General features: G+C 40.3%; 2 protein-coding genes across 2 annotated transcripts; one reads left to right on the forward strand and one right to left on the reverse strand.

The window, feature by feature from the left end:
* Positions 1-3,563: 3,563 nt before the first annotated feature.
* Positions 3,564-12,936, forward strand: ppid (peptidylprolyl isomerase D). Its single transcript, XM_071532583.1, has 10 exons — positions 3,564-3,713; positions 4,450-4,590; positions 5,229-5,335; positions 5,854-6,042; positions 6,255-6,377; positions 7,599-7,705; positions 8,632-8,776; positions 9,418-9,504; positions 10,218-10,260; positions 12,217-12,936. Exons 1-10 carry the CDS (start codon positions 3,629-3,631, stop codon positions 12,303-12,305), a joined length of 1,116 nt encoding a protein of 371 aa, XP_071388684.1. The 5' UTR covers positions 3,564-3,628; the 3' UTR covers positions 12,306-12,936.
* A 144-nt stretch (positions 12,937-13,080) lies between these two features.
* On the reverse strand, positions 13,081-26,361 carry etfdh (electron transfer flavoprotein dehydrogenase). The gene is made up of 13 exons (XM_071532572.1): positions 26,177-26,361; positions 25,213-25,371; positions 22,614-22,843; positions 21,476-21,557; positions 20,018-20,136; positions 18,959-19,036; positions 18,519-18,665; positions 18,055-18,195; positions 17,439-17,582; positions 16,961-17,129; positions 16,444-16,626; positions 15,450-15,671; positions 13,081-13,710 (listed from the first exon to the last, which is right to left on the reverse strand). Exons 1-13 carry the CDS (start codon positions 26,205-26,207, stop codon positions 13,547-13,549), a joined length of 1,869 nt encoding a protein of 622 aa, XP_071388673.1. The 5' UTR covers positions 26,208-26,361; the 3' UTR covers positions 13,081-13,546.
* Positions 26,362-26,960: the final 599 nt, after the last annotated feature.

A 26,960-nucleotide genomic window follows, 5' to 3' on the forward strand; every position in this document is an offset into this window, starting at 1 on the left:
AACAATTTTGAGTAGAAATTTAGAGAATGGGTCTCCTTTTGAGGAAGTATATAAAGAAAGTAGTATATAAAAATAATGAATAAACTATGAGTAGTGTATAAAAAATATTTTATGTCTCTTATCTATATACAGTAGTATGCACATGGTTCTCTGTTGGAACCTGACTGATTGCTCTGATGGGAAGCTATAGAAGTTGGTAATGTGGTAAAATACACAGGATGTTGGATTATGCCATAATCCAGGGCAATAACTCAAACAGAAGCTTGATACAGGTGTTAAAATAACAACATACTGACCCACAAATGGTTAATGTAATGCATGAACCATCAGCAAGCCAGCACCATCCACTAAGCACTTAATCTAAATGTGAGTGTGCGAGTGGGCCTAATCACTGATATTTTATTGATTAGGCCCACAATACCTCACTAAGGCTCAACTGTGCATTCAAGTGTCTTGGGACCAACCAACCCACTCTCAGCAGACTCAGCATCTATGTGACTGTATATATCTGAAGTCTCTTTTGTCCCAGTCTTCAGTGTAAAGAAGTCTCCAGGAAAGATTTTTGTTAATATTTGTTGATATTTGTATTTCTATACTGTAATGCGTTGTTCTGAATTCCTAAGAAGCTCTACCTTGACAACTATATTTCCCCAACATGAATCTTCTGTTAAGCTTCAAGCCATGCTATTTTTCTTTTCTTCTTTTTTTTTTTAAGCATTTTCATCCTTTGATTGAGCTGTATTTAAAGGGCCTGTATTACAGGAATTCAAATTTCCCTCTATCAAAGATATTTCATGAATACATAGTTAATTGTTTGGTTTGAGTTGTTAAATTTAAAGTTATTGCATTACTTTCAGACTGGCTGCAGGCAACACATCAAAATTGGACTTGGTCTTGATTGGCTCCCCCCACTATACTATTTCTAATCAGGTCATTGAATTAGTCCAATTTTCTGTATTTGAATGGAAAGCCTCCACTCAGCAGGTTTATCTCATTTGAATTAGAGAAGCTGCTGTTGTCGGCTAGTCAGGATCCAGTGTTGTGAGGACTTGGTCTTCACATCAATAAAAAACCTTTTAAACAAACTACATTTATTTGCAAAACATTATGAAGTATATTATTAGCATTGTTATCATGATTTGAAAGCAAGGGGCAAAATCACACTCATTAGCTGTCAATAACTCTCAAACCAGATGAATTTGTCTGTTTACAACACTGGGATAAGAATGACATTATGAAGCCGATGAGTAAACTTTGATTTTGGGTGAAGGGTCTCTTTAATCTGTGTGAGAGAGCATTAAGCCAATTAAAAATAACACACCCTGTAGGTTTACATGTAGGTCAGTGATAATGTTAATGGAATCTTGTCTCATTAAACACTTCCACCATCACTTTGTAGCCTCTAATCCCTGATAGGTTCATTTATTTCCTCCCAGAAAGAAGTTGACGGATGCCTCACTGCCAGTCGGCACCGAGTCTCACAGAAACAGTCGGAGCTAACAGCAGATGGCACACTACCACCCACAGCGTGTGGAGGACCCGACTGTTAATGAGATGCGTCAAGTTTGATTAAACGTCTTTTCTTCCTCGTTACGACTTGACTTTTAAACAGTTTCATTTCTTTGCACTCTCTGGCCTGTGTGTGCATGTCTCAGGAACCATTTAGACACACTGTCGGTGCCGAGTTGACCCAGATTGTTGTCTTGCACAAAGATCATGACACCTACAGCTAAGCCTCTACTTCACTGGTAATTAATGTAATTCACAATTTATTTCTGAAGTAGTGTACATCTTCCACAATATGAACAGTCTTGTATGAAGCCTGAACTAGCGTTTGCCATTTTTGCCATTTTTTATGGCTGTACCATTACATCAAATGGAAAAAATCCAGGTGTATTGTGCATAATTTTATACACATTTCCCTGCAATTCAGCATGACATATTTGGTATCTTTGAAAACCTTGGGATCTTGACTAGATTTTGAAATAAAGTTTGGTGGGTTTGAACAAAGCTTGGCCGTGCAACATGCGTTTATAATGATGGACCCACTGGTGGGACTGGCAGGGTGGAAGTCTGGCAAACAAAGTGTCTCTTTGTCAAAGTTTTGTCAAACTGCTTTAAGTGGCATAACTCAATTTAAGTTGTCAAAGATGATATCAACTCCTCATACTGAGGATTCACTTCAGGAAAAACACAAGTCAATGATGACTGAGTCAGTATTGGCTATCAGAGGTCTCCCCTCCATTATGTCACAAATATAGACTTTTGACTTTTTCCTATATGAGAAGCACCTGGTAATCCATCCCCAGGGCAAAAGCCATTACATTCCCTTAAGTCTGGAGTAGATAGCTGTACAGACTCAAATAGATTTGGGAGAGAACCATTTACCACAATAGAGACCACCAATTTTCATGTAATCAGCCACACAGACACCCTCTTCTTTAGCTCAACTGCAATTTGTTGGTAATTCCGTCACCGTCATTGGCTGCCCCCAATCTGAGACCTGCTTTACAGCGTATTGCGGTGGATTTTTGTTGTGACAGAACGTTGCATGCATGCACACAAAGGCTGTATTCCCCTGTGCAGTCCATGTCAAAGAGTTGTGATGAGAGATGTGTCACATTGACAGTGTTAAACAAAAAAGTGGACCCAAAAGTAGGGTCTGGGGTCCTCCAGGGGTCCTCAAAGGGGTTCCATGGGTCCCCAGCAAAATGAGGAAGAGTTTAATTTCAGTATTTCAGCATATATATATATATATATATATATATATATATATATATATATATATATTATTTTTTTTACATCAGCACAATGAGTGAATGTTTGACTAGTTTGTTCATATGCTTCACTGTGCCAACTCTTACCTCCCTACGTATAGATAAGCAATCCTATACAAAATCATAACCAACTACAAAAATGTTCTCAGATGTGTTTCCTTGGGCCAAAATTGTATCAGATGATAAACTCAGTGTATCTATTTAGGGGTTCATGACATGAAAACGTTTGGAAACAAACAACCTTTATCAGTGGTACAAATCGCACTTGCACGGTCAATATGATAGGTGGCGATAGGCCTATGGCAGGCATCAGTGAAGAGCGATAGTCTCGTATGTCACGAGAATTCAAAACCTCACTCACACTAATGAATAGGATATATGCTGTGAAAAAGAAAACATGGAAAACAACGACAACTATTTTCATTTACTACAGATTGTTCTTTAAATATTTTTTTTCACGTTGGCAATAATCAAAACAAGCAACATAATGTTCGTTAATGAGGGTTTTATTTTGCAAATTATGACCGGAAGTTTTATTTAAGCGCACAGTTCTATTTACACTTACGCTTAATAATATGCCGTGAAAAGGATATTTATGAGGGGAAAACAACCAACCGCACTTTTGTATCTTCCTTAACTGCAAATTCCAAATTAAATATATCCATTACGCTTTCGTCACTGTGGTACTTTGTATTACAAAACAACAAGTTTGCAATATGTAAAAAGAGCTTTATTTTGAAATGTTTGATCGGAAGTTTTACGTCTTTTCATTCTTGGTGACTTGACACTGATCTGAAGCCGGGAGTACCGTGGGTTTAGCTACATAGCCTTAAATCGCCTTTTTCTTTAAAATGTCTCACGCAACACCGTCCAACAGGCCTTCAAACCCCGAAAACCCCCGTGTCTTCTTTGATGTAGACATTGGTGAAGAAAGAGGTCAGGACATTTTAACTTACCGTCAGCTATTATGGGCCGGTTTAACTGTTAGCCTCGTTAGCTTAGCACCGTCCTGGCTCATACATTCTAGCGACTTCGAGAAACACACTGATTCATTTACCAGCTAGCCGGAAAGTTAAACCGTAAAAACTGAATAAGCCAGTTTAAAAATATCGTTATTGGTACTTGTAATAAGGCTATCGTAATGTTAGCTAGCATCGAGTCAAAGAAATGGTATTCATTTAACGATAGAGAGCTTGTCTGAGTAAATGAACCATGTGTGGTTGACTTGTCTATTAAGACTGTTAACCTAAGTAATGAGTCTTACCACTGTAATATAGCGTTAATAGGCATACTAATGGTTAAATAGTAATGCATGTGGTGGGTAACATCATTTACCTAATGTTATGTAATCTTACCACTGGCTGTAAATGAATAATTGGCTATCACTACAAGCATGGCATGTTTTATGTCATTCTACTGTAGCTTGGCAAGGCCTAATTGTTGCACAAGATACACTATTATAGTTCTGTTAGGTTAGCCAGAACGCGTTCATTATACCTCAATATCCAGCTCCATATCATCTGTATTGTCAAGTAACAACAGAATGATTTGGTTCATGTTGAAAGCAAGTATGGTAGTGTTTGTCTCGGTCCAGACCATTCTCAGGTTGCCCACAGGCTGTTTTTGTCTTTCAGAATCTGAACTTGTATATTGAATTGTTGTGTGTCCCCAGCTGGCCGATTAGTTCTGGAGCTGTTTGCTGATATTACTCCCAAAACTGCTGAAAACTTCCGGGCGCTCTGCACTGGAGAGAAAGGGACTGGCAAATCCACTGGGAAGCCGCTGCACTTCAAAGGATGCCCATTCCACAGAAGTAAGTAACATTCACAGGTGAAGTTAAGGTGACATTTCACCTTGGTAGGACATCTTAATGTTTTTGCAATTTAAATTTTTTATATTTTGACCGGGGGAGAAATCCTGGACAGTAGGTCTACAGGGCAGCTAATATTTAAGATTGAACTGCTCCTGAACTCTCATGGAAGTGTGCATGCTGAAGAGTGAAAATATTCTACCAAAGAGAAATAACATCTTAAGTTCAGCGTGACACTAGAGGTAAAGTGGTCAGTTCAATTCAGTTGAAAGCTTTATTGTCCTGTAAAAGCAATTTGGTTTACAGACATGGTTAACAATTAAAATACACAATAACAACACATGCCACAGCATATACCATACAGATAAAGATCAGTCAATAAGACCAGACAGGTACTCAGTAGCTTGATATAGTGGAATAAAAAGTTGCGTATCAGTGCAAAATATATTCTTATACCATCATTAGACGCTATATATCATTTCACAAATCAAGCGGTCTAGTTTCAGTGGGAATAAATGAGTCCTTCGTTCTTTAACTCTTGTGTTTAGACACTCTAAAGCACCATCAACATTGAGTCTTGTTGTATGGCACAACATGAGGATCTCTGAAAAGTAACTTGACTGTCAATTTGTTAATGACAGTCATCAAGAAGTTCATGATCCAAGGGGGAGACTTCTCCAACCATAACGGCACTGGAGGCGAGAGCATCTATGGGGAGAAGTTTGCGGATGAAAACTTCCATTACAAGGTAAAGGGTTTATCATTTGAATCCCCAGTAGCTGACTCCATTGCAATAAATTAGCCTTATCTTCCCAGGGTCTGCAATGTCATCTGGTTTCTACATCCAGCATCTTACCGATTGCCTTTGGTACATTGTAAACAGATATGCTTATAAACAAAAAAGGTTTTTGGGGTAAATCAAGAGCACTAAGGATGTCTTCACTTTTGAATAAAAATCAAACTATTTGTTTATATGTAATTAAAAATGCATTCATCCAGGGTGTACTGGTGGCTGATTTGGCTAAGGTGCATACTGTGTAACTGCCTGGGATCTATGTTGCATGTCATTCCCCCTTCTCTCTCCCAGTGTTTCCTGTCTCTCTACAGTGATTGCCAAAAAATATTCTTAAAAAAATGCATTCATAATCTTGTTTTTGGATGACATTGAAATTGCCAAACAGCACCTTTCAGGGTGTTTTGTATTTTGTGTATGCTAGTAGTGCTCTCTTCTCTCTTTTGTGATGATTTCTTTTGTTCCACATACAGCATGACAAAATGGGTCTGCTAAGCATGGCCAACGCAGGGCCAGACACCAACGGCTCCCAGTTCTTCATCACGACTGTCCCCACACCGCATTTAGACGGGAAGCACGTGGTCTTCGGACAGGTGCTGAAAGGGATGGGGCTGGTGAAAATGCTGGAGGACATCGATACCAAAGAAGACGCCCCTGTTAAGGTAAATAGGCCTATGTCTTCCAGAACAACATGTATTTGAAGAGTTTCATTCCAAAATGAGATATAAGATCCACCATTTGACAAAGCTGCCACCTACTCTAACAACAAGCACAGATCCTGTACAGGCCCACAGTGTGTGTTCCGTGCATCAGATTCTTAAATGTAGTACGCTTTTGCCCAGAGACGTCATTCTCTCGATGTTTGTCTTTGCAGCCATGTGTCATAGCAGAGTGTGGTGAGCATAAGGACGGGGACGAATGGGGCCTGGCACCAAGCGACGGGTCAGGGGACGCCCACCCAGACTTCCCTGAGGACTCAGACGTCGACTTCAAAGATGTAAGTATCCATGAGGTCTTTGATCTTTGGCTGAACTACTCATTTAAAGGAAATTGATAAATCCTCTTCCTTTGGGAAATAATTTCAGACTGCTCTGCTGCCCTCAGTTAATAGGCAAATTTAGGGCGTGTTCAAGTCAAGCACGTCTGGATTGCTTTTTTCAGACTCTGGAGCATTTACTCCTTTAGTTTGGTTAGTTTGGGTGGGGGACAACAATGCTACATTTGGCAACAATGCTACATTTGCTTCATAACGGGACGACAGGTTAACAAAACACTGTCCAAAGGCTACTTGTGAGTCCATGTGACTTTTCTTTACAAGCCCTAGTTCTCTTGTAATTGTGCAGTGTGAACCTAAATGAACCAAAGCAAAACTACAACAAACTAAACTTTGCCTCTATGGTTCAGGCTAAAGAAAACAAACTGTAGGTGTGATTGCACCTTTACACATGTCAGTATACACCTCACCACACTTTAGGGATTGTTGAATAAATCTGTGTGGCGTATTTATTGATGTAATCAGAAAAAGCCTGCATACTGACAAAAACTATTGAGGCTCATTGGATGCAAAAATAGATCATTTATTTACATAGTGAAAAAAAGTGACTAAGTGAGAAAAAAGGTGAACATTTCGGTCCTCAGACCATCATCAGCACCACTTCCATGTTTTTCATGTTGGCTCTAAATAGGCAACCAGCCTATTAGCGGCAGCCAATAGGAATGAGGCTGATGGGTGGAATCAATCAGTCAATCAGCCCATTAGCCATATTGTGGCCAAGAGGCCTACAAGGAAATACACACAACCCATACAAAAATATATATACAGATAATCATATATTAAGAATAGCTCAAACATTGTTATACTATCTACTAAGAAGAAATAGGTTGGCTTATAGAAGAATGTCAGATACAATTCACATACAGGACTTACTCCATGAATACATAGGCAGCTATACAAGTATACAAAATAATCTATGACAAATCCACAAGGATGGAGGGCACGGCTACAGAATAAGGCCCTGGGGAGAGAGAGAGACAGTCAAGGGGTTACAGAAAGCACGAGAGAGACAACTCTTCATTAAGACCCTCTGGATGTAGTGTCTTCATGTAGAAACCCCATTTACATTCAGGGGTTTACTTTCATACCAGCAGTTGTCGAAGTAGGTATCAGATTTTGTGAGTGAAGGTCTTCAGTTGCACTATAATTTGTTTTGGCTTTTAGATTGACAAAGTCCTGTCCGTTGCTGAGGATGTCAAGAATATTGGGAACAACCTTTTTAAGAATCAGGACTGGCAGTCTGCAGTCAAGAAATACTCCAAAGCCCTCAGGTAAAGTACTGGATGGATGTGGTTTACTTACACAGTTACTTTCATTGAGCATGAGTGAGAATCGGAGACACATACTTTGCTAGTATCCATGTAAACGCATTCAATTATCTTACATGACCTACGGACATTTTATAAATATTACACCTAGTGTCGTGGCAAGAATCATTTTTGCCAGCCATAATGATTAACATATTTTTTCATAGAAATATGTCACCCTATCTGTTTTCAATGCTAGTTCCTCTATAGAATCAGGTACTGTGTGAAACTTTCAATAAAGAGACAAGAGTAATTTAAATTTACTCACTCACTTATACAGTGGATCAATTTGTAATGCATCATGAAGTGGCTTGTCATATGGGACAAGGTTAAGTCTCAACTAATGTTAGGATAGTTAACCATTTGGACAGTGGAGAAACGGGAGGAAAATTTTGCAGAAATTCAGATGCTACTATTTTGTAATTTGATTGGCTCACAGTTGGAGAGAGGGTACAGTGGCCAGCAGGGACAACATTTGAGAATAGGCAAAGACCAAAAACTGTATATAACTAAGGAGTTCAAATGTCACCTTTTCAAAAAGTTACCGGCCAGTGTGGCAGCAGTGTGACCCTCATTTATTTATCCGCCAAGCACAAATTTTACCGGCATTTGGTGCTTGCAGACATGACATGACAGACATCTGTCAACTACATTTGAGATACTTTTGAAGTAGCATCAGAACATGGACTGAGCTATCCTGGGTCTTCTGGCACAACAGACTCCCTCCAGGACTAAGAACACTTAAAAATAGTCACTGCAATTTCGACTTCAATTTGACCCCGGCTTAATAGCAGATGGCAATATACTTACAGTGAGTCTATCACACCAATCTTAAGTCATCATGATCCAATTCCATTCCTATCAAGTGTGCTTGATTTTTCCTCCTGCAGGTACCTGGAGATGAGCGGAGAGCAGCTGGAGGAGGAGGAAGCCCAGCAGAAGTTGGAGCCCATCGCTCTCAGCTGCATTCTCAACACGGCGGCATGCAAGCTGAAGATGCAGCTCTGGCAAGATGCCCTCGACAGCTGCAATGAGGTAAGGCCAGACCATAACTTAAACACACACACACACACACACTCACACACACTATTTTTAGACTGAATTCGCTGGTAGCTGATATTTTGTACCAATGTTCTATATCTTTAAATTTGACCATTGTCATGTCAAAACAACAACCTTTTATTGTATATTTAACTTAGTTTAACAATGTACTTTTTAACCCTTGTGTAAATGCCAAGTACTTCAGATGGTTTCCTCCTTCTGCAATTTGTGCATAACAATAAAACAAACAAACTATGGGACAATCAACTCGACTGTAACCCATATTCATGAAATTCTTTAAGGGTTAGCAGCTTCTTAAGGCAGGGTGGCCCACCTCACCTAGTCAGTGGTAGAGGCAACTCTGGGATACATTTGGCCTTTAAATGAATAATTAATGTACAAAAAGCATTATGGAAGAATGAAATTAATAAATAAAATGTGCACAGAGGATAAAATTCCATCGCAGGTTATACAGACCATTTTTATGTAGCTGAGCTGAGGGAGAAATCATCTTATCATGACTGGCCAATATCGGCCAGATGTATCTTCATACCGATATCAGCTTAACCCTACTTTGGATAAAAGCATTTGCCAAATGACATATGTTAATGGTGTGTGTGTTTGTTGTCTTTCAGGCCCTAGAGTTGAACCAGGCCAACACTAAGGCACTTTTCCGGAGGGCCCAGGCCTGGCAGGGCTTAAAGGAATACAACAAAGCCATGGTAACCTCCACACAACCACCTCTGTCTGTCTTTAAAGTGGCTATCGAGAAATGAAAATATCAGACTGGGGGCTGGATGTATTGGATTCAACACTAAAACAGCTCTGTATTCACACAGCTCAAAACGTATATCTATATGCATTCTCTATTGGTTTTATATGTTTCATACATCATTAGCAGCACAGGAAACTATTTTTTGTGTCTATACAGGACACACTGACTGGTAAACCCCAATACTAACCAGCCACTAGAGTTTTCTTTTTTTTTTTAGAAATGTATAGGTCCTTCAACTGATGGTTGATTACCCACTTAAGTTGCTGATTGATTCAGCCACAACCAAAATGTACCAGCATTTTATGGGGGGCTGATGGTAATTTCCCACCCTGACATTAGTACATGTGAAGTTCTACTCGTGAACAGCTTTGTCCACATCTAATGAACTCCCATAACTGGTTACATTGGTTACATGACAGCCAGGGCCAGGTAAATAGCTTCATCACTCTCCTGTTCAATTTTATGTCAGATTACATTTTTAGGATGTAAAAGCAACAAACATGTTATAGTTAAGCCCATGGCACATAGAAGTAATAATTCCTCATTTATATAACACTTAATTTCAATGCCCTTGTGGTTGAGACGAGACAAAATTGTGCAGTCAATATTGAGCAGTCTGGGTCTGTTTGACTTAACATTGTTTTTCTGAACTTATTACAGATTGATCTGAAGAAAGCTCAGGAAATAACTCCAGAGGACAAAGGTGGGGAAGTTTTCTTTTTCAGTTTTTCTCCAATTTTAGGCAGAATTAGGTTTATCTTTCCCCAGCTGTGATTTGTTACCTCCATCAAAGAAATGGCTTGCCACAAATGCAATGAATCATTTAAATGTTTGCTTCTCCCTTCTAATTTCCTTAGTTTTAGTTTAGGTTATTTGCAGGAACACTTTAAAAATCTATATCATGCAAGTACAGTAGAAAAATACAGAAGAAAAATAGTCCAGGATTGCAGGAAAAAGTCCTGGACTTGTTTCCATTGTGGTCCTTGTGGTCCTTGTTCCTTCTATGGGGAAATGCGTAGGGAGAAACAAGTTATTCATGAAAACCTTTGAGCTCAGTCACAGGAGCATGAAGAATCAGTGTCAATAACCCAGGCCTTTGTTTAGTTATTGATCCAGTGTTTCCTTACAGCCTCGGTGTGACTGACAGCCAAGTGTAGTCACAGCTGAATCCTCAGAGATGCATTCTAAAGCTGAAAGGGCTGAAAAGACAATCTGATGTTAACATTATTTAAGAGCCTGGTGATATTTATGGGTTGAAGACTACTAGACGTTATTGTCCATTATCTATCCAAATACTAGGGGCCCTGAAAGGTAGGGATTAGTGACCTAAGGACGAACATGAAGAAAACAGGTTCTAGTTCTTAAACTCTTCTTCCAGTATGGGTGAAAATACCCTCAAATAAGAATTATCATTCTGCAATTTAACCTAAAGTAATTTTATCATTTCATATCTGACATAAGAGTATGGAGGCAAAACATCACTGTCCAAGTATTTATAGAGCTCACAGGAGCCAAATTGAACAGCTCTGGGTTGAATGTCATTGACAAAGACTTGGACTGAAATTGCTAGCCTAACTTACTTTAGTTTAAAATCTCAGAATATTCGACAACACGTCAAGGGGTTAGTGATGTTGTACTGTAATTGCCTACAAAAGCACATCTACAGCTCAAAACATAATACCACTCATCAAAGATCACTCTAATGAAGTCAATCTCACACGATAACTATACTTTGTGTCTCTGTTCCCAGCCATGTATAGATCAGATACACAGTCTAGGTGCTTGGTCGAAAGTGACTCATTGGAAAATTGTTAAAAGCCACACACTATCAGCTGCCTTTTCACCATTTATTCTGAGAAAAAGGCGCTTTAATCCAAAATGCCCTTGGAGATGTCAGTTTTTTCATAAATAGTGAAAGGACAGCTAATATTGTGTGGGTCCTAACAATCTTTTTCTGCTCCCAGCTCTCACCTATGGGGAGAAAAGTTTTAATAATGTATACGTTTCAGGGCTGTCAGCAGGAGACATAAACAGGCTTAGTAAAGAAGTCCAACCCACCATGCTGGACATGCGTCAGTCAGCCTAACGTGTTTTAGGTTGTATTGATATCTATGGACACTTGGAACTGTTCCTAAAAATGCCCTGATGGTGTTGATTATTCAAGTATTTTATTACAAAAAACTCATATTGTCCAGTGAATGTGGAATGTACAAGTCTGTTTGCCAGTTAATAGATAGGTTTTGTCATCATACCTGGGATGTTTAGTTTTTCAACTGGTGAGCCGACAAACTGTGCACTGGGTGGGACTTGAGTGTTCTTCTCTGCTTTTGAAAGTGTCGCACTGTTCTTTTGATATTTTAAGCTCCAGTTTATTGGCTGCTGGCTAGGAGACAAGTGATAACTGTGCATTTCATGCTGTCTGCGCCTTGAGAAGCAGGCTTTAAGAATAAAGATTCAATTGGCAAAATGTCCAGAGAGGCAGACAAATCTTGTCAATTTAGACACAGGGAAATCAAAAGCATAATGTGAGAAATCTCACCATTCTCGCTGGCAAGTCATCCAGCACAGACTGGCCGTGCTCACAGATTTGGCCCATCGATTCACTTGTATCTTAAGCTTCTTGTCTGACAATTCAATTGAAATTGCCTTCTTTTGATAGCAATCGGCAACGAGATGAAGAGAGTCCAGCTGAAAGTCAAGGAGGAGAAGGAGAAAGAGAAGAAAATCTATGCCAAAATGTTTGCATAAACATTTCACCAGATTATGTGATGAATTGTTTATTGTTAATCAATATTTGAAGTCATTTCTCCAAGGGAAGCCGCACTACCAATTCAGTCAGATAGGGAGTGTTGTGTAACAAGGTTGAAAATGTTTTCATTGGCAGGTCCTTTTATGTTTTTTCGAGTGGCACATTTCTCACTGAAGAAATTGATAGAAGGGAATAATTGATTTTTGCAAGCTGTGGCCTGTCAGCATACTGACAAGTGTCTTCACTGTGTGATTATTTTGAGTAATGCGTTACTGTCATAATGACGGCATTACTCTGAAGAACTGATTTTCCACCATTTATTTGTCCTGGGGTTTTTAAACTGTCGAGTGGTTCAACAGCTGGAAAAGGCAAAGTTGTGTATGTTGTATAGTTTCATATTAATCTGTTTGATGCAGTACACTTTACCACAAGTCCATCATTTTTATTTATTTTTTTTTTTACAGATGTCAGAATAAACAGACAGTCTAGTGTTCTTTATTCATTAACAGTGATTCTATGAGCTAATGACATTATGTACAGTATCCTGCAGATCAAAAGCTGTTAATTATAAAAAGATACCTGCAATAACTTGAATGAAACTTGTATGAAATAAACCTAAACATAGGCACAGCTCCTCTGATTTTGTGTTCCATTATAGGGGGCTTTGAAGGAAATGCTATCCATGGTCACAACACTGCTTGCTCTGCTCACAACATAGCAATATAATATATTAAGTATTTGAGTTGGTCAAACATTCATTCACTTTTCAAAGCCATACATAAACAAAAGCCACTTTTGTCTTAAACCCCTCTTTACAATGCCCATAGTGAAGTATTGAATATTGATATTGAAGCTGTGCTGCAAAAAACACAAAACTACAAATTTTGATGTTTTTCTAATTTGAATTCAAGTTTATGTGGCTATTTCTGTTTACTAAGTTTCATGACCCCTGGGGCCATTTTAAACTGTTAAAACCCCATTGTATAATTTCCAAACTACACAGCTTCCATGTGAAAATGCATACAAGTTTTTTCATTTCTGTAAAGCGTACCTTTTGCAGATTTGTTTTTTTCCAACAGCTATATGGTGATGTTTAGTTTCATATTTAGGCACACTCGCCATTAGCTGGCAGCCAATACTGAATGGATCATATTTTACAGCCACCTTACTGCTGTGGTTAGGTCCTCATGATATAAACCCCCCCCCCTCAAAAAAAAAAGCAGAAAACCCCCACAGATGATCACATGCCGTTGTAGGCCGGTCCCCCGCTGCCCTCAGGCACAACCCAGTTGATGTTTTGGCTTGGATCCTTGATATCACAGGTCTTACAGTGGACACAGTTCTGAGCATTGATCTGCAATCGCATCCCATCTCCCGTCTCCAAGGGAACGTACTCGTACACACCTGGAGGTCAGGGGTGAGAAGTGGGTAAATTAGTTAGGAAACAAGTCATACACAGCACCGTACACCGTAAACACAAACATTTCCATTAACTTTGTAAGGGTTTCAGTTCTCTTGGTTTCAGGTTTCTGTGACAGTCACCAGAAATGTAGTCTGAAAAGATATGCAAAGCAATTTACAATGTTTGCTTTCTGTGGTTAATTTGAAGGTTCTAGCAATAACTGAGTCAGAGGGCAAAATTATAATAATTTGACATGTGCTTTGATTAGGATAAAATGTGCTGATAAACAAGTAGCAGTTTGTAATTTTCTAAAAGGGCATGATGAGTTCCAGCTGTTGTTACTGCCTGTCCTTACAATATTTGATGAGAATTGCTTTTTGCAACTAAAACCAATCACAAATTCCTGGAGGAACTGTTAATTCATGCCAGCTACCAATATTAACTCCATATCTAAATATCATGGATGGTAAATGGACTGCATTTATATAGCGCTTTTATCCAAAGCGCTTTACAATATGCCTACATTCACCCATTCACACACACACATTCATACACCGATGGTGGCAAGCTACCACGCAGGGTGCTGGCGCAACCATCGGGAGCAATTTGGGGTTCAGTATCTTGCCCAAGGACACTTCGACATGCGGATTGGAGGAGCCGGGGATCGAACCACCAACCTTCTGATTAGTGGATGACCAGCTCTACCTCCTGAGCCACAGCCGCCCCACGGCCCCCCCATATCAAAACTATTAATGCAAATACTAACACAAAGCTACATTGCTTAAGGATAGTTTCTGCTGCGGTTGCTGTGCTTGAGGCCTACTTAATCCAGTTTCCCCAATTCTTTGTCATGGCTGGCCTCTGTAGGGCATAAAGAGTAGATAATTGTCTCGCTGCATTCTCCTCCTCAGTTGCCATTCCTAGTGTAGCGACTGACTAATCTTCATTAAATTTCAAAGTTTGTAGAGAATTCAAAGGCAGCCACTGTCCCAGAGAGAATGGAGTTTGGCGGTTGTTGATTGAAAACCTAGAGTGTGAAAATGAGATAGACATAGCCAATACCCCGAGACTGCAAGGCTGCCTGACTTGATAACTGCAAACACTAGGCTCTATTTATTGTTTAAGATATCAACACATTTGTTTGGGAGTCGCATGAAAAAAAATTTAAACAGAGGTTGTGGCATTAATCCAAGTTTTATGTGTATTTATCTCGAGACCTTGTGTAAACAAAGGATGAAGACAGGATATTAAATATCTGACATGACGGGAAATATTATTTGCTAAGTGATAAGGCATCTATAAAATAAAATATAGATCATTTAAATTTAAATCATTGCAACTCATTTTCAACACTAAACTACATATCTTTTGCTTTGCAGTTTTAAGAATTGAGTTCAGTACAGCTCTTGCCCTGCAATCATCTCAGGAGATAACCAAGTTACTGCAACACCAAACATGTTTGATGTGATTTAATCGAACTCTGGGCAGCACCAAATAAACAAACCAAGACGCCTGAAAATGCAGGTCTCTCGCTCCTCTTCCAAGAGAACTGTGATGCGGTTCGCCTGCTGCCAAAATCTCTAACTTCACAGGATAACAGGTTTACAATCCCTGGTTCACTTGTAAGTGGTCGGTGTGATTCTAAACGGGCCAAATACACAATGCAACAAAGTAAACATTTCCCGCTATGCTTCAGACCAAAGAAAACCTGTAGGTGTGATCGTGGTGTTAGCGGTGTTACCTGCAGGGCAGAAGCGCTGCTCAGGCCCGTCGTATATCGACAAGTTCCTCGCCACCGGGACGCTGTCGTCCTTCAGGGTCAGGTGGGCGGGCTGGTCTCCCTCGTGGTTGGTGCCGCTCAGGGCCACAGAGGAGAGCAGGTCGAAGCTTATCTTGCCGTCGGGCTTGGGGTACTCGATGGGTGTACAGTCTTTAGCCGGTTTCAGCTGGTCTGCGTCGAGGCCTGAGACAAACCCAGCATGGCCAGTTATGAAAGGTTGATTTGAGATAAGATGACCTCGTATTCCCAAAGAGAAATCATTGGTTTACTGTGGCGTTACAGCTATAGGCCGACAGTAACACACTAAACAGTGAAAATCCATACTGCTCCATTGTACATGGAATACTCATTGTTCCTCTCCAGGTTCATGGATGCTACACCGTCATTCTCCTATTGCAATGTCGTTTTCATGTTATTTTTACAGTGCTGTGATGTGCCCTTGCTCCTCCTGCTCACTCCCGCATTAAACTGACCTCAAACTGACCTGCACTCTAAAAGCTTCCTCTCGTTCCTAACTGCTCTTGAAAATTTTTGTCCTGCAACATCATATTGAAACATTCTAGCAACTTGAGAAACAACCGTGATATGGAGTCATAAATTACAGTGATTTTATTCATTCTGTTGTGATCTTTACACAGTTCTTTTAGTCTTGTGTAATGGATATTAAACATGAATATTGTAGGTTTCTTTCTGGTCATTGCCTTTTAATTTACAACCTACGTCAGGGGAAAGGGGAATGGGAATAATGGATTCAGTTTCAAAGTAGGAAGGGAGTGTCATCCGCCTACGCACTATCCACTTGTGTGGTGCTGAACTGAAGGATAGTTAAGTGGTGCTTTTCGGCATTGGTGCTGAAACTTTTAAGGAGGATTCAACATCCCACAGCTGATTCACGACCCACCCGTTCCCACCTGTTCCCGTCCGCAGCACTATAAACTCCTGTAAGGAAACTTACCACAGTGTTTGAGAGTCCACGGCTCCTTCCCTCTGAAGATCCAGTAGAAGATTCCAGTGTAGACCATGCCACCGTACAGGCCAAAGTAATTGTGGAAGGATGGCCTGATGTTCCTCACTGCGTGCAGCTCTTTCCAGATCCACGAGTTCTTCAAGCTCTCGGCATACTCGGGTACATGAAGTCCTGGAAGATTAATGTTTGGTAAAATGGAAGGATTTGTAATTTCTTTTCTGCTCTACTATTCATTTGCTTGTTCAGCTTCCTTGTTCATTTTGTTCAATCTGAGAATTAAGCTGAGAATTAAATGTTTGAAGTTTTTAATTCTTTTAATACAACTGAAAACCTGCAATTAACTGATACGTTGTTACTGCTCTCATTATGCTACAGTAGTATTAACAGTCCAATATAGTTTATGAAATTTACCGAGTGGGTCTTAACAAGCTACAGTCCTTAACAGAATCAGTGAAATGCAATACAAACCTAGTTATCGTTATCATCATCAATGGGTCTTGGTTACCTGCGGTCTCTGAATCCAGGCTCTCAGCTGTGACTTTGGGGAAGATGGCCTCAGCAGCCAGCATGCCGCTCTTCATAGCAGTGTGTGTGCCTTTGATCTTTGGTACGTTCATGAAACCGGGGCTGCAGCCAATCAGCATCCCTCCAGGGAAAGTCAGCTTTGGGACAGACTGGAGAGGAAGAGGAGAGGGTTCTTGACCAATTTACATTTCATTCTACTTTTCCCAGACCTTCATCTCCTGCCTGGGTTTTAAGAGTTTGGTCAGTGTTCAATATGATGTATGCCGACTGAGAAAATATCGCTGTCAACAAAGCCAAATCAATAGTGCTTAAAGTGCGCTATAAATAGATTAAAAGATTATTATTGTTTTATCTGATTTTTATGTTTGTTTTATCCTTTTGTTTTACAACACTTGAGAGGTGCTATAAATACTCTTATCAATAATGAATAATGCATCCTGCATGTAACATGCACACACCTGAAATCCTCCCTCATTCAAGGCCCTGGCTCCATATGCGATCCTGTTGCCTCCCTCCAGAGTGGGAGCTACAGAGGGATGGTGTTTCCAGCGCTGGAACTCTCTGAAGGGGCTCAGGTAGGGGTTGCTGTAGTCCAAGCCGACCTAGGGGAGGAAAAGACCAGCTTGTTTAATCATAGTTACTGTAAACACCAAAGACAATGAACTTCACAATAACTTGCACAGACGTGTGCAACTGGACGAATCCATGAGGGATCAGCGATGGATTCCTTCGTTACTTCTGTGTTACTGCTTCATAAGCAAATGCACCGCCACCTCATAGTGGTTCATCAGTTTTCCTCTTCACTGAGGACTTGTATTATAATTTAAAATGTAAAAATACCCCTTTGTTGCACATTTAAAAGCTGTGTTTCAATTCAAGTCATCACACCTACACCACACATACTGTACAAACATGACAGCATGCAATTTAAAAAGTGAGATTTTTTTTCCCCCTGCAAGATCCATAGTATACAGCATTGCCCAAGGCTGAGTTTTTCTGAGGTTATACATTGCCTGCATGACGTCCAGCCGTCACATGTGTTTACATCAACTGCAAGAATGTGCTCACACTCACCACAAAGCCCAAGGCTACCAGCGGCTCCCCTTCATTCAGGTGATACAGGAAGGAGCCGCCATATGTGTTCCTGTTCAGAGGCCAGCCCACCGAATGCTCCACTCTGCCTGGCCTCCACTTCTTCTCATCAATCGTCCACAGCTAAAAAAGTAAACACAGACTGTTAGCAACAAGCAGAATATTCATTTATTCAGTCCACTCATTCACATTTTCAACTACTTGACCATGACATCAAGGTGCCGGAATCTGCACCACCCATCAGCAAAATGCATTTTTATTAGTTTATTCTGTTAGTCTGTTCTACAAGTAACCAACCATTATTTGGAGGCCTTATTCTATTTTAAATTGACTCTTCTCATTGGAAATGAATCAAACTACATTAAGGGGAAATTAAATTCAAGCCACATATGGAGTGACCTATTCTCTCTCCAATTAGCTGGATGAGCGCAGGCTGAGTTCGCTACCTCCTTGAGGCCGATGGCGTAGGTCTGGGGTTCGCAGTTCTCCCGCAGGTTGAACTGCCTGTAGAGCTGCTTAGCCAAGTGGCCATGACAGCCCTCTCCAAACAGCGTGACTTTAGCATGGAGCTCCATCCCCCTCTCAAAGACATCCTGAAAAAAGGGAAGAGTAGAGGACACTTAACTATGGAGATAAGCAGCTGAATATTATACAGAGCTTAACCCTGGTGTTAAGTGGCATTTGTGGAAATGTGATGACATTCTAAGAACTGGGAACATGTGCTCATTCTGTCAGTTTTGTTTCCTCTTTGGATCCATTCCATATTGCACAGACCACTATATAAAACGAATATTGTATTTCTAATTTCCATGCAGCAGGCTATTCAACAACAAATTAAAAAGGGACTTTACTGGCTCAGTGTTATTGACTGAATTTCTGAGAATACCTTCGGTGAACCATCCTTGGCGATGCCTACGTCATTGGTGGCGATTCCTTTTACACTTCCATCTTCATGAAACAAAACCTTGACAAAAGAAACACAGATGGAGGGTAAACACTTGAAGCTGAGAGGGATTTGTAATCATGTCTAATTAAACTGGCTGAACAAGTGATCACTGGGACCTGTGATGATAACTCAAGTGAGACATAGCCAGTTTTAAATAATAATGAGCAATTAATGCACATAAACAACCATGAATGTAGTTTTAATTATTGTCCAGCATGGGGAAAAAATTGAAAATGAAGCAGTAACATCTCTAGAGGACAGAATGTGCAGCAATTCTCCACACAGACCTTGAACTGACATGCAAATGCTGACCTTGCTTTCTCGCTTTAATTCCTGAATAACATTTTATATTTTGCCATTTAGCTCTCTGTTTACCCAGGGTGACTTATAATGAATGCAGAAGTTGAACAAGCTTAAACTCCTAGATTACAATCAACTAGCTGTAAGGAGTGCAAAGTTCAAAGTCAGAAAACGCCCAGAAAAAAAACATACTGCTCGGTTCCTTGAATGTTCAGATATAATGGAGAAATTGAAGAAATAAGAGCTGGGAAAGACAAGTTTTGTGTTTTTTTTTGGTTTGGTTATTTTTCTTGCTGTACTGCTTTACAGAAAAAGTATTTAAAAAAAAATCTGAGTTAAAAACAAATGAACATGTCTTCCCCCACGAAAGATGTAAGCACCCATTGGGCCAATAAGTAACAAGAAGCATCATCCCATCCAAGTTTCATCAAAATCAGACCAGTTAAAGCTTTTCAAAGTTTTGAATTTTGACCTTTAATTATAGCGCCACCATCAGTATAATTTCTTAAACACCAGAACACAGTGCCAAAATGCATCATGCATGTTTCGTCAAAATTGGACCAGTGGGGTCTGAGATATCACGTACGAGTTCACATTTTTGACCGTTACGAGAAACAAGAAAAAAAAAATGTATCACAGTTTAAAGATACTTGAGCTGTCAAAAGGAACAGTAAAGGAGGACTGCAAAGGAGAGCTTACCTCAGCTGCAGCATATCCAGGATACAGCTCCACTCCCAGCTCCTCTGCCTGTTCCCCAAGCCAACGCACAAAGTTCCCCAGCCTCACTATGTAGTTACCATGGTTGTTCATGGGCAAACCTACAGGCACCAAGGAAAGTCATGCATCAGATCAGTACTAGTGCTACTCAGTTTGAACAAGTGTAACACTAGAGCTGCAACGATTAATCGATTAATCGATTAATCGATTAGTTGTCAACTAATCAATTAATCGGCAACTATTTTAATAATCGATTAATCGGTTTGAGTAATTTTTTAAGAAAAATAAGTCAAAATTCTCTGATTCCAGCTTCTTAAATGTGAATATTTTCTGGTTTCTTTCCTCCTCTATGACAGTAAACTGAATATCTTTGGGTTGTGGACAAAACAAGACATTTGAGGACGTCATCTTGGGCTTTGGGAAACACTGATCCACATTTTTCACCATTTTCTGACATTTTATAGACAAACAACTAATCGATTAATCGAGAAAATAATCGACAGATTAATCGACAATGAAAATAATCGTTAGTTGCAGCCCTATGTAACACTGAAATTCTTCCGACCGGATTTTTGTGTACAACAACATAAAGCAATTCACTTAAAAACATTTCAGCAGAATGACTAGTTTTTTTTATATATTGTCAGAATCTGCTTTGTTCACATTCATTTATGTGCTAGATGTGTGATTTTCAGACCTGTTTTGCCATACAATGGCAGTGAATGGAGAGAGAGAAAAACACAATTCAACAAGAGGCTACAAGCTTCTCACATCTCTCTCTCTTGTGCTAAACTTGCCTCTCGGTTCCTCTCCCTCAAAGTACAGATACTGTGTTTATTCAGAAAGGCATCTACTCCCTTGTGTACACCACTTAACTTGGATGGAATTGCAGACATTTTATCTTTAAAAAACACAACAACAACAATTAAGTTTGAGACTGGGGCTATGCTCACACACACACTCTGGCAGCATAATAGGAGAAACAGGACAAAGCAAAGCTTGTTTGTTGCTAGGCAAGCCATGTTTACAGATGAACCCCCCAACAAATTAACCCGTTGACTTTCTTTAGAGTTTGTGTAGTTCTGCTGACGGTGATTGAGTCAGCTTGTTAAATGGCTGCAACACAACAACCCAGATAACATAGCATATTGCTAGCTGCATCCATTAACTGTCAAAGTTAACTGTCAGTTTATATTCCCTTATACTTTGTTCTGAGCATGTTTTCCACCTACAGTAATTAAATCAATAATGTTTACAGACACTATGCAAATTTCTCATTGACAACATGGAAAATACTTATATTTAGTTTTAGTATAAACTGCAATATAATACCATCTGGGAGGCAGAATCTGAACACACCAGGTCAGGTCAAAAGAGGAGCTCACAAACTAAGGCACATTTATACCATTTTTATTCACACTGGATAAACCAAGCTCTTACCTGGCAAGATGGGGACGGGAATTCTGTATTTCTCGGTTAAAATGCTGAACACATCTTCGGTTACTGCCGTGTTCAGAGGTGCCTGAGGTAAGAGCACAACGGGTATTTTTATTCTGCTTTGGGGAGACTTCATGAGGGTTTGCCTGTACACTTGCATTTAACATTCACACCCACATGTTGCTGGGGTGTATGGCTAGGAATCCATGAGACACTCTTAACACAAACACATGCACAAACACCCTTCCCAAGTGTGATTGTGTGTAAGTGTATGCGAATATGTATGAATGAACTGTGCTGTAACTTTATGTGAATGAATTTGACATTCACTCACATAAAGTTACAGCACAGTTCATTCATGCACATTCGCATTGCTGGCATTGCTGAAATAGAGCATGCATGCTCAGCATACATTCCTGGATATTTAACCAATATGCAGGATCTGATGTAATTTATGTAGAAACCCATCTTGACTGTTAGAGGAAAAGGTGGGTGAGAGGAGATATATTATTATGGTTATCATGTGGGCACCTCCCATCACAGATGATTCATTGAATATTGATTGATTGATTGATTGATTCACTCACTGACAGGGTGGGAAATTAACACCCACCAGCCATCCCCCCCAATGCCTTTCTTTGCTTCCCATGACCACTCCTTTGCATCGTACTTGCAATGTAGCAATGTAGTTTCAAAACAAATAGTTTTGATATAAAATCTTCTTACCAAAGAAAATATTAAATAGGGCAGCCTCACCACCCACTACATTAGTTTAGCTTGTCTACCCTGATTAGGTTCGATAACTGTCAAACTGGAAGCAGAATGTGGTGACACAGTATTGGAGTTCGAGGCAGCAGACACAGATAATGAGAGGTAGTGCACAGCAGCAAGCGACGGAGGAGGCATAGGGGTCAAAGAATAAAAAATGAGAAGTGGCGACACGACAAGCAAGGCAAGATTTGCGACTGGTTGGTCTTCGAACCATCTAGCCAGACCATGCATCATATTGACACTTTATCTTATTTTACAAGTGGCTGGTAAAGACCATGAGTGGCTGGTAGAATTTAGGAGTCTACCAGACGCACTGGGCAGTGGATCAGAAAGAATTTCCCACCCTGCTGTCTGAGAGACTGACACTTACCCCTCGTTCCTTCCAATCAGGAAAGAGCTCGTTCAGGGCCGTGGGCTCCAGACAGGCCCCTGAGAGCGTGTGTGCTCCGATTTGAGAAGCCTTCTCCACCAGGCAGACTCGCAGCTCCTTCCCCTGTTCGTTGGCTAGTTGCTTGAGGCGGATGGCTGCTGAAAGGCCAGCAGGGCCCCCACCTACTATCACCACATCAGCCTCATCGGCAAACCTCTCCATCTCTATGCCTGAAAAGAGACCAAAAAGAAACCATTATTTCACAAACAAAAAATAGGAATACTGCATCTTAATTTAATTTTGCTTTATTTTAGGAGGAGAAATGTAGACCTGTGTGGCTCAATGAGAAAAGCCTGGCACCAAAACTGCTAGGACGGGTTCTATTCTCAGCAGAATAATAACTGGGGATGGCATTTTCTTTTCAAAAAAATTGAGTAGTTACAAGAATTTCAGAGTCGACTCGTATAGTCAAAAATAGATGTACCCACACAAGTGACGCACAATTGAAACGTTAATGCTCCCTAGGCCCACCGGAATAAGGCAATGGCTAATAAATGGTTAAGGAAAATCTCAATGAAATTCACCCCGGTCTGATCAGATTTAAAAGAAACAAGAAAAAAAAACAACACCTTAAGCTTACTATGTTTGAGCGTAGTTCTTGTGAAATAAAGAAACATATCTACATGGTGGCACGGCACGGCACGGTGGCGAGGCACGTACAGAGTCTGTGAAACACTTGTCCCGCAGCGCAAAACACAGCAAGCCTTGGAACTGGGAGGAATTTCAAGGTAGTGTTTGGTCTCTTGAAATGCTTTTTGTTCCTCTACCACCACTGGAGTAGATTTTGGATGGGTGGGATGCACAGCTTAAAGTTAGAGATGCACCGATCGATCGGCCGGTGACCGGAATCGGCCGGTTTTCAGCTGATCGGCCATGACCGGTGACCGGCCGATCAGTCTCATATATCCGATTCTGTGCCAGTCAAATTCAAGACAACGGTAAAAACTCAGCTGTAATTAAGCAATATTACACGAGAGGGTGTGCGTTACCGTGATGCTTACTGACCGCATCACTGTCGTGCCAATAATGACGGTAACGCACACCCTCGAGTGTAATATTGCGATTATACAACAGTTACCAACAAAATAAAAGATACAAACAAAACGTATTCATATTGTGGGGCAATTCGCTCTCAAAATAAAAAAAAGTTTGCTAGTGTTATCTCCGTTTCCCTGGAAATACATGGGGTCTGACTAATAACTGGAAAATGATCAGTCACGTCAGTAGACTCCTATGTAATGGAACCTAGTTTACTACTCCAGCAAGTAGGCGGAGCCTTAGTAACGACCTGCAACAGAGACGATTTCTAGTCCCTGTTGAGTCAGCCAGCCAACTTGAGCTAATGCTTTCTAGAGATCGCGGGATTTCCTAAACTGAATAAATACCACACATATAAACACAAAACTGCCTTGCTAGCTCAATCTTGTTGTAACTAAGATATCTGCTGAAAAAAATATTTTTTCCATGGACAGATTAAGCTGCTATGTCCGCGAACTTCACATGTATTTTTAAGCTAGTAGCGCCGTGTCACCGACTCACCGGCACAGCTGATGGATGGCAGAGCGTCTGGTAACATCAAGGCTGAACAGAGTTAGCGTAGCGTTATATTTAAATATATTGTATGATAATATGGCGGAGTAATATTTAGTGATGAGCACGGCTAGGTGTGCTGTCATGCTGATTTGATCACGTTCTAAATGTCTAGTTGACCAATCAGATCGCTTGGTCGGAACTATCTGTTGTATAATAGTCCATAATAGTAATAGTCTGTACAAAAATGTTTGTGTGTGCTGTCAATTATAGTTCTTAGAAAGAAAATCGGAATCGGCCAAAATCGGAATCGGCAGGTCAGACTTTTAAAAAATCGGAAATCGGAATCGGCCAAGAAAATTGCAATCGGTGCATCTCTACTTAAAGTTATATATTGTTTTGCTCTGAATTCACAGGGCAGTACCCCTCCTCAAAAAGAGAGTTCTGGCATTTATTGATCTGTATAGGAAATTCTCTTTTCTCTTGCCCCCCTCCACAGGCAGGTTCGAGCAGTGTCAGCTACAGAACAGTGCCTCTGGAACAAGGATTCAGTATGTTGCTCAAGAACACTTCAGCAGGGCATGAGTAATGAATCTTAGATAAATTACTTACGAACTCACAAACTTTGACGTAATAAAATAAGTAATTAAGTAAAAAGTAACAATTGCCGAGTTTTCCTGTTGGCACAGTAGCCTTGTGGCCCTGTGTATGAATGAACAGTATGAACACTAGAAGCAGTCATGGCATATACATACATACGGAGAAGCCAAAAATGGAAATAAACAGGAAATAGAAGCTATCAGGGGGCACAGTCACAGATTCCCATCCACACACAAGTAAGTAAACAAAATCTAAACATCTAACAACAGTATGCACTTATCTGCCTTGTAGTGGCCGATATGTCCTTACATGAACCTCAACAAGACCAATCTGTGCACATTTTGCACTTGACAGTTACAGTGACTCTGAAAACGCCTCAGGACAATTCAGGATGATGCAAGTGTCTTACCTTCCCATCGTGGATCTTTATCCCGAGGGTGGATGGTGTAGTGTGTTGTAATTCGGGGTGTTGAGACGGAAGAGCAAGTCCGTCTGTGTACAGATGTGTACAGCTGAGGGGCAGCATGGTCTGCCTGGACTGTTTTCAATAGCCTGATACACCTGTGGGCTGCAAGAGAGACCAGCTCCCAGTCAGGACCAGTTCAAACTGGTGGCCATGTGGTTGTATCCTACTGTGCACTCTGGTTTAGTTTGGCTGGGTTTGTTTGCTTAGTGCTAAAATACAGTGATGAAATCATACAATGACATAATCACAGAAAGAAGATTTACAAATTTACAAATTTGAGCAGGTGCGATAAATACCAAGAGGGCTAATGGAAACATGTCATATCAAAAACAGATGAAAAAAAAACATCCCAAAATGTTATGGTTATGGATATGTTAAGCAGCTGTCACAAAGTAGGTTGCAGGAGTAGCAGCATGCGAGCTAGCAGAGCTAAACTTGGCTGGCAGCGGCTAAATCCAAAGTACAATGCTGTAAATAAAACCACTTCTTCAACAGCAAAACATTTCAAGGTAACTGTCATAACCATGGCAAGTTAATAACCACTTCAAAATGTATTCGATCAAGTGTAAATTGAATATATAAAACGGGACAAGGACACTATTCAGGTGACCTATATCTGACTTAAACTTTAACCCACATTTTAGCTTGATGCTAAGGCAAATGGGAATGGTCAGCTGTTGGCTAATGCTAACGTCAGCTAAGGCTAGCGGTTGTAGAAAGCCACCAATCTAACCTTAAGAATGCAGCAAATTATTCTGCACTTGACCCTTGATAACAGGCTGAAGTTAGCATGCAAATCGTGTAGATACACCTGACAACACTGCCACTAAAATGAATTAACAGCTGATCTCTGGTGCCACCGAAGCAAGCCGGTTAAATGTTAGCTAGCTGATGTTTGCTAACTTACCTTGAACGGAATATCTGCTAGCTGGAAACATAACGTTGTGAGTCCGTCAGCTAGTGCAAGTTCACTAGCGAACAGCAGTTTTCTTTTAATTTTTATGTCAACCCAAGTGACGTTGTGGCGCCCTCACTTCGCTGTCCGTACAGAGCTTGTTGTGTAACTTGTGGTCAACAATACCATGAACCGAGACAGCTACCTTACAAAATACATCAACATTGGGGCGTGCCAAGAATTGCGCTGCTGCGTCGGCGCTGATCTAAAAGGAGTGGTAACTGCGCAAGAGTAGATGAAATATTATACAAAACTAACTGGGGAAATGCCGAAATTAGGAATCCTAGTAAACTGCCATTAAAGTCACTATCCGCTGTTTTCACGGGGGCAATTTGAATAATATTTGTTGTAAACATTATTGTTGCCAGTCCAGATTCAGCCCTAATCTGCAGATCCAGGGATTCAGTGAAGGGTAAGGATTACCCCATTACCATTACCCATCTTTTTTAGCTGACTTTTTTTTTTTTTTTTTAATCACCATAGGAAATAGTATCAAATTTATGATTTAAATATATAGAAATAAGCATAAGTTAGTTCGTTTCTGAAACTATAATTAACTCTTTGCTTTGCTTGGTGGTTTGTTGCCTTATGATGATCACAGATTGGAGGTCATAGTTCACCCTTCTTTCTGTTTACCACTCCTAATGTGTGATGTAAGCCTATGAGACACACTCTCTAAAGCTGCTCCACTGACTCATAGGATGCTTGTTGCAGCCCACTAATTCAGTCTCCCGTC

The sequence above is a fragment of the Centroberyx affinis genome, unplaced genomic scaffold (assembly GCF_046629955.1).
Source record: "Centroberyx affinis isolate AG114_WGS23_722 - 3 ecotype Tasmania unplaced genomic scaffold, CSIRO-AGI_Caff_v1 ptg000153l_1, whole genome shotgun sequence".
Lineage (NCBI taxonomy): Eukaryota > Metazoa > Chordata > Actinopteri > Beryciformes > Berycidae > Centroberyx > Centroberyx affinis.

Coding starts and splice junctions, on each gene's coding strand:
- etfdh (XM_071532572.1), bottom strand. CDS start 26,207: ATGTTTCCAGCTAGCAGATATTCCGTTCAAG. Junction 20,137..21,475: donor TCCCGTCCCCATCTTGCCAG/GTAAGAGCTTGG, acceptor TGGTGCCTGTAG/GTTTGCCCATGAACAACCAT. Junction 13,711..15,449: donor GCAGCGCTTCTGCCCTGCAG/GTAACACCGCTA, acceptor CCTGACCTCCAG/GTGTGTACGAGTACGTTCCC.
- ppid (XM_071532583.1), top strand. CDS start 3,629: ATGTCTCACGCAACACCGTCCAACAGGCCTTCAAACCCCGAAAACCCC. Junction 4,591..5,228: donor AGGATGCCCATTCCACAGAA/GTAAGTAACATT, acceptor TGTTAATGACAG/TCATCAAGAAGTTCATGATC. Junction 8,777..9,417: donor CCCTCGACAGCTGCAATGAG/GTAAGGCCAGAC, acceptor GTTGTCTTTCAG/GCCCTAGAGTTGAACCAGGC.